Source organism: Pteropus alecto, unplaced genomic scaffold (assembly GCF_000325575.1).
Source record: "Pteropus alecto unplaced genomic scaffold, ASM32557v1 scaffold7, whole genome shotgun sequence".
Taxonomy (NCBI): domain Eukaryota; kingdom Metazoa; phylum Chordata; class Mammalia; order Chiroptera; family Pteropodidae; genus Pteropus; species Pteropus alecto.
In genome coordinates, this window is record NW_006494614.1 from 10,934,017 (window position 1) to 10,947,249 (window position 13,233).

The 13,233-nt window shown below is 35.1% G+C and overlaps 1 protein-coding gene across 1 annotated transcript in view; it reads right to left on the reverse strand.

Moving 5' to 3' along the window:
- ORC3 (origin recognition complex subunit 3) overlaps positions 1 to 13,233 on the reverse strand; it is a 55,430-nt gene that overhangs the window by 3,879 nt on the left and 38,318 nt on the right. The window contains exons 14-18 of the mRNA XM_006926325.3: positions 9,364 to 9,497; positions 6,648 to 6,724; positions 5,409 to 5,509; positions 1,514 to 1,655; positions 18 to 97 (exon numbers count right to left, since the gene is read on the reverse strand). Coding sequence (XP_006926387.2) covers positions 18 to 97; positions 1,514 to 1,655; positions 5,409 to 5,509; positions 6,648 to 6,724; positions 9,364 to 9,497 — 534 coding nt within the window. The remainder of the gene's footprint in view (positions 1 to 17; positions 98 to 1,513; positions 1,656 to 5,408; positions 5,510 to 6,647; positions 6,725 to 9,363; positions 9,498 to 13,233) is intronic.

Below are 13,233 nucleotides of genomic sequence, written 5' to 3' on the forward strand. Positions count from 1 at the left end.
TTGATTAGCCGCTGCACTCTAGGTGCAGTTTATATGCTATGCAGATGTCTGGAGCAACATTTGGAATGCAGCCTTCTTCACTTTTCAGGGCTTCATTCTAAAAATAACAGTAAAGTGACTACCTTTGAGTAATGATTAGGAACAAAATCAGACACTGATAGACTCTTACTCTAAATTTAATAAACCAATAAATAGAGTCATTGATGTCCTTTATCCTTTAGTGAGTTGCATTTATTCTCCAACAGTTAACCAATGCTTGTTTAAGATTAGGTCTTGGTCATAATATCCCTAGCTCCTAGTCACCGGGAGAATACTCAGAATAAGACAAGCAAGCATATTTTTCATTTTAATCATACGTTATTAATTTCTGAGACTCTAATGCATTTCTGGTTCCCACAAAAAGTTTATGGAATTCTTTGGATTGTCAATAAAATGCCACTTCCAACATTTGAAATTACCTGAATTCTAGCAATTATTATACTATATTAATAAATAACAACACACTACTATCAAGGCTATAAGTGATCTCTCAAAAGACTTGTCAACACCTGCAGATCCTAAACCCTACAAAAACCATCAGTGTTTTTCAACTTATTTGAAACCCATGGTTCTTAGTGAGAAACAAAATCTCACACATACAAATACACGTGGAGATTATAATACTCTCAAAGACTACTGAAATCACGCCAGTTCTCTTATGTGACCTAACACTAGGCAAAAAGGTTTTTAGTTTCGATATGTGATTTATATAATGAACTGATATTTTGTTTTGAATATGAAATTATTCGGCTCCCCACTAACAACTATCAACACTGAAAATGATTATCCTCAGTATTCTCGTGTAATGCTTAGCATGTATGTGTGCCATTTTGTAACGAAACCAGTACACTAGAACACTCGTCATGGGTTTTACGAAGTCACTTGTTAGGTGTCCTTTGTGGCAAGATTTCTAGATGCTTAACTGAGTTGATAACTTTTTTACTAGCAAATATGTCTGGATTTTAGGAGTTTTAGCTCTGGCAGATTGCTGGCCATCCTCTACATGCATCTCTGGAAATTCAGAATAAACTTTTCTCTTTGGTTTAAAATCTGACATGAAATCCCAAATTATTTCTTTTCATCATCAGAAAGGACCACTAGGACTTTTAAGTACTTTCATTAGGCCATACAGCTTGACCCATTGTTTGCTGTTACTGTAGGAAACATTTCCTTTATTTTCACAAGCATTATACTCTCGAGTTTAGTGCCCATGATCTAACTGTGTCACATGAAGGGGAAGACATTTACACATGATCCAAAGGTGGCAGTATTAGTTGAGTATTGACTGGTATTTTCACTGGCTTAGAAAAAGCCCTCCAAAGTCTAAAGGATTTTTAAAAGTATCTGAAAGAGTTGCAACCCTGGGCTGCCAACTAACTCCTTGCTCATTAGAACTGCAAATTTACAATATTTTTGTGATAAATAATGCCTGAGGTCTGAACTAAACTGTCGGACAAATGAACCTGCTTCTTACCTTGAGATAATAATAAGGATTGTTCAGTGCTGTGTGGAGGGCAATTCGGGGAGCAGCATTCAGATGCTCACGAAGGGTATGGGCAGCACTGAAGTACACCACCTCATGGAGAGGCTGTGTCTCAGGAGGCAGAAGGTATTCTCTGAAATAGCCAGTCAGGTTATCAGCCTTTAGGTAAGCACACATTTAATTTCAATATAACACTGTTGTCAATCCTCTGGGGAAGATTGCTATTTACTTAAAGAGCAGTAACTTCAACAACAAAAACAAACATGAAACAAAACACAAATATAAAATCCAGTACAGGCTCACTCAGAATTGTACCTCTTCCATATGATATTTTTTAAAACTTCTAGACTCTTTAAGAGTTCAAGAAACTACGTTTCAGTCCTGATTTAAAACTTTAGGAACAAATGTACGTAAGTTACATTTGTGCTCAAAATCTTTAAGGTAGAATTTCTTAAAGTATTAACGAATACTTTCTAAAAGTAAATTGTTTAGAAAACTGAGATATCCACATTCCTTACCATGACAAACATTTAACTCTTGGCAGTATTAAAAACACGGGCCTCAAGCCTGGAATTAAGAGTTTAGGAAATTCTTTTTGGATCACTGAATTTTAATTGATATCTCTAATAGCAATGATACCTGGAAAGTTTGTTGTATGTTAGAATTACTTTTTACTTTAGAAAGCAGAAAAGCCTAAAGTACTGAAAAATAAGCAAATCGTTCATTATTAAAATTTCAATTATTTAAAAACCCACTGTAACTTGGGATTCTCTCACTTATGAGCTAGATGACAAACCAATTTTAATGAAATATGAACTTAAAAATAAAGCATTAAAAAGTTCACTTTGAATGTATAAATGAGCTCATCAGCTGGTTTCTACCATGACAGTGACACTGCTCTAGTGGCTTGAAGGGAAGCAAATTGGAAGGGGGAAGCTTTAGTATACATGACTTTAAGACGGAGTATAACTGGATTAAAGTAGTTAACTCACATGCCTTCATAAAGATTCCTGGGGCTTAGTTAAGTCCTAGGCTTAAAGTATTTTGGCCACATGACAGTTGTGTCAGCTCCTGTCAGCTCCTTTTCCCACCAGTGCAGGCAGAGCAAAGCATCTACCTCAGCCCAGCCACCTGGGAAATTACCCTCTCTTCCTGGTCTCCTGGGTTTCTCCCCAGCTTCTGGAGTGGCTACTACTGCCTAGAAAAATTCCCACTATACCTCCTCCACCGGTTTGGTCAGTGGCTTTGAGGAAGAGAGAAAGTGACAAGGGTATTAACCATGTATATCACTCCTCACCATCTCCCTCCTCCCCATCTCAAGAGCTGCTGGGCCCCCTGCTCGTTCCACTTCTACAAGCTGCTGCTTCTCCAGAGTTAATCTGAATAGAAGACATTTACAAAGAGATATGATTTCAACGTGGCCCTAAGGACCAGCATTCTATACCTCAAGTACTCAAAATTAAGTTAATTTAGCTGTAGCCTCAGGAATGGTTCGTGATGCTGACTATCTCCCAGGATGACTGGCTACCCATCTGTGATTTCTGACCATAAATTCTTCCTACATCAACCTCAGGCTGTTTCTCCCCAATCCTTAAAGACTGTTGGAATCCCTGCTATGTAATAAGGACCAGAAACATAACAAGGCAACCAGATCGAGTCAATTTCAGAAAAAAACTACTGTTTCACATTTGTACTTCCTCTCCCTTTAACATCTATATATTTAATTTTTAGAAATTCACTTTATTCCCAAGGCAAAAGGCCTTTTTGGATATCCTCAAAGAACCTCCATCAGAGGCAATATATTTGCTTGTACTTTGTTTCCACTGGGCTACATTAGAAGAACAATAACAGTGACAAAATATACATTAGAATTTTTGTCCAACTACAAATTTGAGATTGGCACCGAAATATACTTCTGCAACTTATTTGCTGTGAGAAGAAACAAGCAATTACTTTGGCACTAGAGCACTGCACGATGTTTATTTTGGATTCAGAGTTCACAAGCAAAGAGAGGTGGTTTTAAGAGAAATGGTAGAATCACTTAGTATCAACAAAGGTTATAAAGTTGAAGCTTGTATTTTGGTGAAAACAGTAATTTAGAAAGTGGCAATTTAAGTCTCCACTCTCAGTAGTTTCAGCAAGAGCTGCTCAAGGTATACTAGGAACCCTGCCTCCCGGAGTCTATTGCTTATATTTATCTTTAAAGGGTATCTTTTCTCCAGAACTCCAAGCTCAGTTCAAGTATCTATTGTAGTCCTTGGGGACAGTGTGAAGAAATGGCCTTTTGACGGATGTCAGCATACTGGGACTGGGACTCTCCATAAGTCATAGCCTCTTTCTGTGTGATTTAGCTGCCACATGACTCCCCAGGTCCCCTTTAGCTCTAATATGCTACAAATCCAAATCTCTTCTCTTCTGAGGTAGTCAATTTTGGTAGATAGTAAATCCTAGTATGGAAAATTTTGTGATTTCACAATAACATTTTAATCATGCTCAGCTCTATTTCAATACTACTGAGAAAGGTAAAAAGTCAGACATATCATGAAAGGTGGGGAGAATGGTTGTTTGGTTTTAGAGCCTAGAGTTTGGGATTTATAAAAACTCAGAAACCTGACATTTGGCCTAGAAACTATGCTAAATCACATTACAAAATCATGTGTAGCAACTACAATGGTCACAACTTGATAAAAGGGAAGAGCCAGGAACCTGAGGCTAGACACTATAAGAACAGGAAAGTCAGTAGGGCAATGTTAACTGTGAATTCTAAAAGGCCATTTCTGGCTAGTAGGTCAGTTCAGTATTGCGTTGCATCACTTTTATATGACACATTTCTCTCATTTCCTTTTGTCATACTTGGTTGATCCTTTGGACCTCTTTCATGACATTAGAAATTTCTCCCCAGTGACTAGGAACAATGACTTTGCCCCCGCATTCCTGAAAAATGGAACTTTTCACTTTGAAGATCGGGTAATTTATCAGAAATCACTCTTTGTCTTTAATAACTGAGCTGCTATTTTTTTAGTACTTGATTCTATTCAGCACTTAGCCTTCTATTAAGTTTAAACTGCCATTAAAAAACAAGTAATGATTAATAAGTTTTTTTCTACTTTGTAATTATTGTTTTCTTTTTTACACTTCTCATGTTTTTATCTAGAATGTCCTAATTGCCTGAAAGATAGACTAGGTGGGTGATCTCACACAATTACATAAAGCTGTCTTTGGGAAATCCATGAATCAAAACAATCTGGGTTTCCCAAAAAGGAATCATCTTAAAATATAGGCAGCATTGATGGACTTACAGATTTACTATGAGAACACAGATTTACTATGAGAACACTTCTCAACATGTACTTAGTGCTAATAATGAGTTGCACTGGTATTCTTTAGAATTAGAAGTCCTTTACTCAGGATAAAAATAAGACATTATGGCTAGGCTGCTGTTTGTTTTCTGGGGTTGGCCCAGGGCCAGCATACTCCTAGCAAAGATAAAGAAGGGATAAAGTGCCTGCAAACACTTTGTTATTAGAAAGGGGGGAAATGCTTTGTTTCCACCACCAACCCTCCTTGCTCCAGCCTAACAAACTAGATCAATTTAAACCTGTGTTCTTGAAACTGGCCATAAAAAAAGTCATAAGGATGGAAAAAGAATAAAAATTACAATCCTAAGATGAATGGAGGGACCTGAAAAACATAAAGTTTAGTTGTTCTTGGTTGCAGTTTAAAGATAGCTGGGCATGAAGATGGGGAGCACGGCACAGGGAATGCAGTTAGCATTAATATGATGGCTAATCTAGGAAAGTGTCCTGTTTTGGCTATGGACAGCTATCATGCCAATGTTATTTGGGAAAACAGCCTGATTTTTAGTTCTGAAGAGCAACAGACTCACCTCACCAGACTCTCAATAAAGTTTACAACTTTTTCTCTAAGTACTTCAAACTTGGTCTGCTTCTTACTTGTTCTTCTTAACTCCTTCATTTCCAATAAGGTCTGTGAATGAAAGAACATATCTTTTCTGGTGATTCTGAGAAAGAAAACCCAACCCCTCAGATGGGAACTCTGTTGCTCAGGAAGAGGCAGTTGATGCCCTTCCTGATGACAGAATGTGCAGAGAAAGAACCAGATCACAATAGGTTGTGTTTTTTACTTTTAAGATCTGGAAAGAACCTCTACTCCTAGGTATTTTGCTTCAAATACATATAAGTGAAAAAGAGGAAAAGGGCAGTTAACTTCATTATTAAGTTATATACCAGGGGGCTCACTATCCACAACCCATTACTTTATTTTAAAAAGGACTTAGAGGAAGGAAATTAAAAAAAGTGTCCTTTTGCTATACTAACAGGATAGATTCCATGTGTTTTGTTTTTCTTAGACTGCAATTTTACTCTACAATATCATAACTTGATATCATGATATACAAAGAAGGTTCTTCTTTGACAACCAACATTCTAAAGTTAGAACTATCTGAGAAAAGATTATATTGGTATACTATGACTCAATTTCTGCTCTATGCTGAATACACATTTAAAGAATCAAGATAAGTATCTAAAACTTATGAGTTAGGCTCTTTTGGTCAGCTGGATCAAATAGAAAAGTATATACATCAATTAAATAATCAGATTCCTGTTTGCAACCATGTTCCCATGTGCTCTTATTGCTAGTTAATTTTCTTCCTTTCTCTAAGGCTACAGGAACAATTTCCACCTATGTTTGCTCGTAAATTCCATACTATATACATGGAGAATAAAGACCGCAGTGGGATAAACAGAATGTACAATTTATAAGTGAGGTACAAAGTCTGCTTTGTTCTTGGTTGCAGTTTAAAGATAGCTGGGCATGAAGATGGGGAGCACGGCACAGGGAATGCAGTTAGCATTAATATAATGGCTAAGTAGAGGGCCAGGGGAGGGAGGGAGCAATTGGGGGAATTGTTTTATGAATAATACAGATATCTAACCAATGTACTGTATACTTGAAACTAATTTTAATTAAAAAAAATTTTATTTTAAAGTAAAACTTACTAGAAGAAAAAAAAAAGGAAAAAAAAAACATCCCAGCAGAGCTGATCTTGAGCACATACCAAAAAAGGGGAGTGTCACAGGCTGTAGCTGAAAGGAAATGACCTGACCTTCTGAAGATGATAGAGATCTGTCTTCTGAAGCCCCTTTGACTGTGACCCAGAAGTATCTTCTTCCTCTTTTGCTTCTGTTTTTAATACAAAACCAATATACAGCAACTAGAGTAAATCCATTCAAGTGAACAAAATCAACATTTCTACTACTCCAAGGGAAATAAAGTTTCATCTATTTTTTTTTCTTAATGTGGCAACGGATCAAGGGTCCATCAAACAAATGATTTTTTCCAGAAAGTAAACAAATATTACATACGTTACGCTGCAGAGGTCTTGAAAAAAACCAGCTACTGAATTTTAAAAATGTGACCACACGGAAAACAAAAAAGTACAAATAAAATCTCCCCAAACCAACAGCAAAAAGCTCCAAATCTTTGTGTTGTTATAAATGGCTTTAAAAAAAATAAAAAATAAAAAATAAATTTAAATTGTATTCCTTTGATTATGCCAAGATTATAAACAAAACAAACCTACACCCTGGCAAGCTTGGCCTCAATCTTCCAATGCACTGTTTTTGACAAAATGCTATTTGAGTAATGAAGAGTGTAGTACGTAAAAGTTTTGAAATAATCTACTAAAATACAAAGTACATCATGGCTCTTTAGCAAAGAGAACAGAAAACCATATCTGGTAAAAGGTATAGTTATGCTTTGGAGAGCATGAGGCTCCAACGCCCTCTACCTAGTGCAGGGCAGGTTCTAGGAACTTCACATTCACATGGCGTATTGGCCTAATCTAAATACAGGAGGATGCAGCTGGAGAATGTGCATTGTTTTTAAAAAATTTCTTTTTAGCTGTGGATAATTCCTGGTTCAAGAAAGATATAATTTAAGGTTAAAATATCGATTAAATTCTCTGTCCCATTTCACTAACATATAGCAGAGCCTTAAAAATAAATCTAATATGACACTGACTTACTTAATCCTCCAAACACAAATTTAAACTGAGACTATAATATTTAAGGAACCAGAGATAGCATATAGTCAAATCCAACATAGGGAGTTTTTATTTCACTTTATTATTAACAATGTGTCACTTTTGAAAACAGAGAAACATAGACACTTCAAGACAATGGATATACTTCAATCTGTAAAATTCTTTCTTTACACTATTAATAATCTTAATCTCCAACCTTCCCATAAACTACATTCCTTTATTTAGTATTAGCACATCACAGAATTTGTTCAAGAGCTTATGTTACATGAACTATAATTAAATTGTATCTGCAGTTTCATTTTACAAAAATCCCTATAAGTCCAATTTTATAAAAGATTGAAATTGAAATTTACCTAATTTATCTTATATTCTTCTAAGTCTTCTACCCTATTTAGGTCCTTAAGGGTGGCCCCTCACTGTCCCAGTGACCATAATTAGGGGGCATTTAAATTGTAAATCTTGAGAAAAAACAATGAGCTGAGCTGGTGATTAAGAGAGGGAGGCTTCAGTCTATGTGCTGCCACTAGCCAGCTGTGAGATCTTAAGCAAGTTACTTTCTCTTCTGAGGTTTTAGTTTTCATATGTAGCCAGACTCAATGATCTCTGTGATTAACAATTTCTAGCCCTTTCGAAAAATAGTTCAGCTCATGCTATACTGCAAAAGAGCAATGCTTACACACAACCTGGGGGAATACTTCCTCATCCTGCTCATGCCACTTCAGTCAAACAAACTTTCTCTTTCATCATCCACTGACTAAGCACTCATCAGGTGCCTAGCATTGCAACTAGGGAGAGATATGGAGGGAACTCAGCAAAAGCAGTTTCCTAAATCCAAAGGCTTTCAGGACAAAAGAACACTTGCCAAACATAGAAAGGACTGATACAAGCATTCCAAGTAAAATATTTTCACCATGCCAAGTCCAATCTATGTGCTTATGTATTCAAGCTGCCTCTTTCCCCCAAAATCCATTAAAAATTACCCTAATAGGGGAAAATAAAAGATGTTGTGTTTTGTTTTACCAAAAGAATACCATACTTTGGTACTAGAAACAGCAAGAGACCATGAAAAGTTAATAATCAGTTATCAATCTGTGGTGCCCCATGAGAACAAAGAAGTCCTGGGCATGGGAGAACGGACATGGCCACCTGTACACAATCAGGCACCCTCATTAAGCAAATATAAATGATCCTGTAGAGGTCATAAAGATAAAGGGAACTGCAATCCTCCAACACTGAGGAATGCCTTTTCGAGCTTTTGCAAATCTGATTAAAGCAAACCTCAGGCATATTTTGGTAATCAGCATACCAATGGGTCTCACTGCTGTGAAAGCAGTTCACAGCTATTAATTTTCAGGTTTACATATGATTTATGCAGTGTTTTTAAAATCTATAAAGAACTTGATGAAATGCTTAAGGAAAAAAACATCTAAAAGGAGTCATTAATTATGATGACCTATTACTCTCTCTAATTGTTTTGATATTTTTTGTTGTTGTTGCCTTTTTATTTTTTTAAGGTAAGTCCTCCAAACTATCTATCTGGGAAAAAATTTTTTTTTCTCTGCCTATTTGATGCTTTTCATTGTTTAAACCGAGTCTGAAAGAGAATCAGTTGGCCTGTTTGTGATTGTCAAGATGTGATATTCTGAGGCTTGGTATACTGACATCATGAACTCCTTTATCCCTTCATCTTCAATATATCAGAATGTGGGGTTTTCCAGGTTATTTTAGTTAAATGACTGTCACAGCAAGTAGAATTGGCAAGATATTATATTCTCACCATCAAGACTCTGAAACTGAGCCAGGAACTCCTCTATTCTCTTTGCTGTGCTGCCAAGTTCCTTTTCAGAAGAGGACTTAAGAACGTTGAAACATTTCTGAAGTATGGTCATCAGTTCATCCTTTGCCAACATCCTAGAACAGAATCAGTGACAGGAGATGTAGTATAATTGGAAAATTAATATACCTAAAAAACACTGTCTATACATTAAATGGTTTTGATCAGAAGAAGATGGTGTAAATTCTTCATTAGTAACTACCAACTTTTTCTGGAGAGACTTTACTCAACGTACGTGACATTCAGAAGTATTAAGGAGAGTTCTCATGATAAAACTCAACTTAGAAAATTTACAAACATCTGGGTTCACAGTCTGGTTCTGGCATTTACTATGTACTACAGAACAAATTACTAAACACCTCTGATCCTTTATTTCCTTGTCTGTAAAATGGAAGCAGGAATTCACATTTCAAAGGTGAGATGGAGGCTTAAAAACGAAATGCAAAGATGCATTTGAAGAATCTAGTACAGTGCTTAACTTACCACAAAGTAGGCATTTAAGGTCAGTTTCCCTTTCCTTGAGATCTAAATGTAAATATGAGACAAAAAATGTCTGCTGAGGATATAACACTTATGCTAAGTGTAAACTTGCTTGAAGGACCAAAAAAATATCACAATCATTTCCCTACTTATTACCATTATAGCTCTGCTTTATCTTTTACAGTTTTATAAATATCAGTCTGGAAACCCACTTAACTTAAAATAAGGTAGGATATTCTGCTTGTTCTATAACACAGGTATGGTTGTATAACTCATTCAAGGCCAAAGAGGAAATATTTGTTAGAAATGGAGAGAGAACACAGATATTCTAAATTTAGGATCTTGTTCTTAGGGCCATTACTTATTTGATCTCTCCACTAAGATCATGTTCGGTAACAGAATGAAATGGAATCACGTTAATATTAGTAATTATTAAGTGTCATGACACAAATATACAAATTATTCTCAGCAAACCAACCTTAAGACTACGATAACTAAAAATTCTTATATTAATCATGAAGACACAATCATGCAAATCCAGAATGTGGGTCACTCTGCAAGATAACTCTCTTATGTTTGACATTTTTCATAATAAAAAAATTTGAGAAAAATACTAACATTACTAAGTTACAAAAAGAGACTGATATAAATCTAAGTAAGATTATGACTACTGAAAAATTAAGCTGGTTACTTCAACTAAAATTTAAATGCAAACTGAAAAATAAAAAATATCAAACAACCAATAAATATAGAAACTGGTAGGGGTAGACCAAAGGCAAACTTTTTCCTAGTTTTAAGAAAACATATAAAATCTTTTCTTCTTCTACAACAATGAAATAATTATCCAAAGTGCAATCTTTATCTGTAAATGAGGGGAAGCTAACAGGTCAAAAAAAAAACTAAGCCAACACATTTAACTCTTGATTACATTTGAGATTATGTAAAATTTCTGGCTTCCTATTGCCTAGTTGGAGGTAAATTGTTAAGAGAAGAGAGTTAACTTGAAGTTAGACACCTGAACAATCTGGTACACCTGACCTTTAAGCTCTACTCAAACAGATAAGATCAGCATTTCCAGGGTCCAAGGACTCACTGGCACTGACTTGCTCAGCGGGGCGAAGAAGCTGAGGGAATGCTGGCGGAGATCTAGCTTCCCATGCTATAGGCAGCCACACCTTGTATCTATTTGCAGGTGACAAAACTTAATATCTAGGAAGATGAAGCCCGGCCTATTATTCATTTTCAGGGTGCAAAAAATGGCATTATGTCGTGTCATTTTGAATCTCTTTATTAGTCATAACTTTTATGTGGCATTGGATTGGAGGGGGTATATCTTTCACCTCAGATGTAAACTTCCAGGAATTCAGATAGCTATTACTCTTTTTATTCTTAGTCAAAGATTATGCTCTTACTGTTTCCAGAGTAGGAAAAGATGTTATACTTTCCCAAGTACTCTCCTGTTTAATATAAAACAAGCCTTGAAGAGAAGCCGATTTGAGCTAATAATGTGATAAACACAATAAAGTGTTTAACATTTTAATTGAATTATATGTGCATACAAAGTATCAACAAAGATGCTTGCTCTCATCACTGTCATTCAACATCATTCTAGAGTCCAGTCACTATGACAAATTAAGGGAAAAAAGCAAGTGGCATAAACATTAGAAAGAGGAAATTATTTGCATGTGATGTGACTGTGAAGTTCAAAAATTTAAGAGAACTGAAGTATTAAAAAGTATAAAAATGTGTATGGATATGTGTCTGTGTGTATACAAACGTGTTAATATCTTACATGTACATATAATCAGCACCTTACATTAAACTCTTTAATGGAAATAAGAGCATGTTCAAAATGGCAACAAAAACTAGAATACATAGCAATATACTTTATAACAAGTATAAGACATTAAAAAAATAAAGGCCCTGAATAGATATTTTAAGTTCTAAGCCTCAATATTGTAAAGATACAAATTCATTCCAAATTAATCTGTACTTTTAACACTTTGAAACAGAATTCCAGTGGGTATTTTTTTTAAAGCCTAATAAAATTATTCTAAATTTCTAATAAAGAGGAACAATGTGTATATACTTGAATGCGTGTAGTGGGGCTATTAATATATCAAAAGCTACAATGATTAAAATCAGATAGTACTTGTATAGGAATAGACAGGCCAATAGAAAAGAATATAAGTCTAGGAAGAGATCAAAGTATATAAAGGAATTTGGTACATGACACAAAAGTAACATTTCAAATCAACAGGGAAGAGATAGGAGGTACTGGAAATAACTCATTTGAAAAAAATAGACTACTACCTCAATATATTTCAGATAGAATAAAAACGTGAGTACAATATAAAAGTAGGGGAAAGAACTACTCTATCAATCACAAAATACTAGAAGAAAACAAACAATAATATTTAAGCTGACAATATTCAGCATCAGCAAGTATGTGGGGAAACAAACACTGTTACACTGTTGGTGCAAGTGCACCTTGGTACAACAGTATTTATATTTTGACTCAGAAAGTCTGTATCTATGTATTCATCTTGTGAAAATAATTATACAAATCTGCAAACACACTCAACACTAGATGACTGTAACAGTGAGAAAGAAACAACCTAAATATACATATATTTGATATATGTATATCAAATAAGGGGCTGATTAAATATTATACTTTCAAAACATGGGATATTACGTAGCAGTGATAAATAATGAGGTAATATTAGTGATGACAACAATATATGCACATATATATACCAGGTGTCACTTGATCTCCACAACACTGTATGATGTTATTATTCCCATGTTAAGAGATGAGAAAACAGAGGCACAGAAAACTGAAGTAACTTATCTAAAGTCTGGTAATTGTCAAAGCTGAGTTTTGAACAGTCTGGCTTCGTATCCATGCTCTTACTGACCATGCTATACTAAATCTCAAGGCAGTGTCCATGGTAGAATATTAGGTGCAAAACAACTAACATGACAAAATCAGCTAAATAAACAAATCTCAAAAACAAAAAGAAATGCAAATTGTGAAACACTGTATGAGTATGATTTAATATTTGTTTGTGCCTGAAAAAAAATCTGAAAATACATATTGCTAACAGTGTATGCCTGGCTTTAAAAGTCATATAATACAAGGGGTAATATCAGAAAAGTATTGCTATGTTTTCATGTAGATTACCATTAGAGTGACTCCAATGAACACTTTGGACAAACCAAAATTAACTGAGCAAAATTAACTGAAAACAACTAAAATATGAAAAATTTAATTTATCCCCAAAAGTTTGTTATGTATAGCACCCCAAATAAAAAATTAAGGAAGTAATT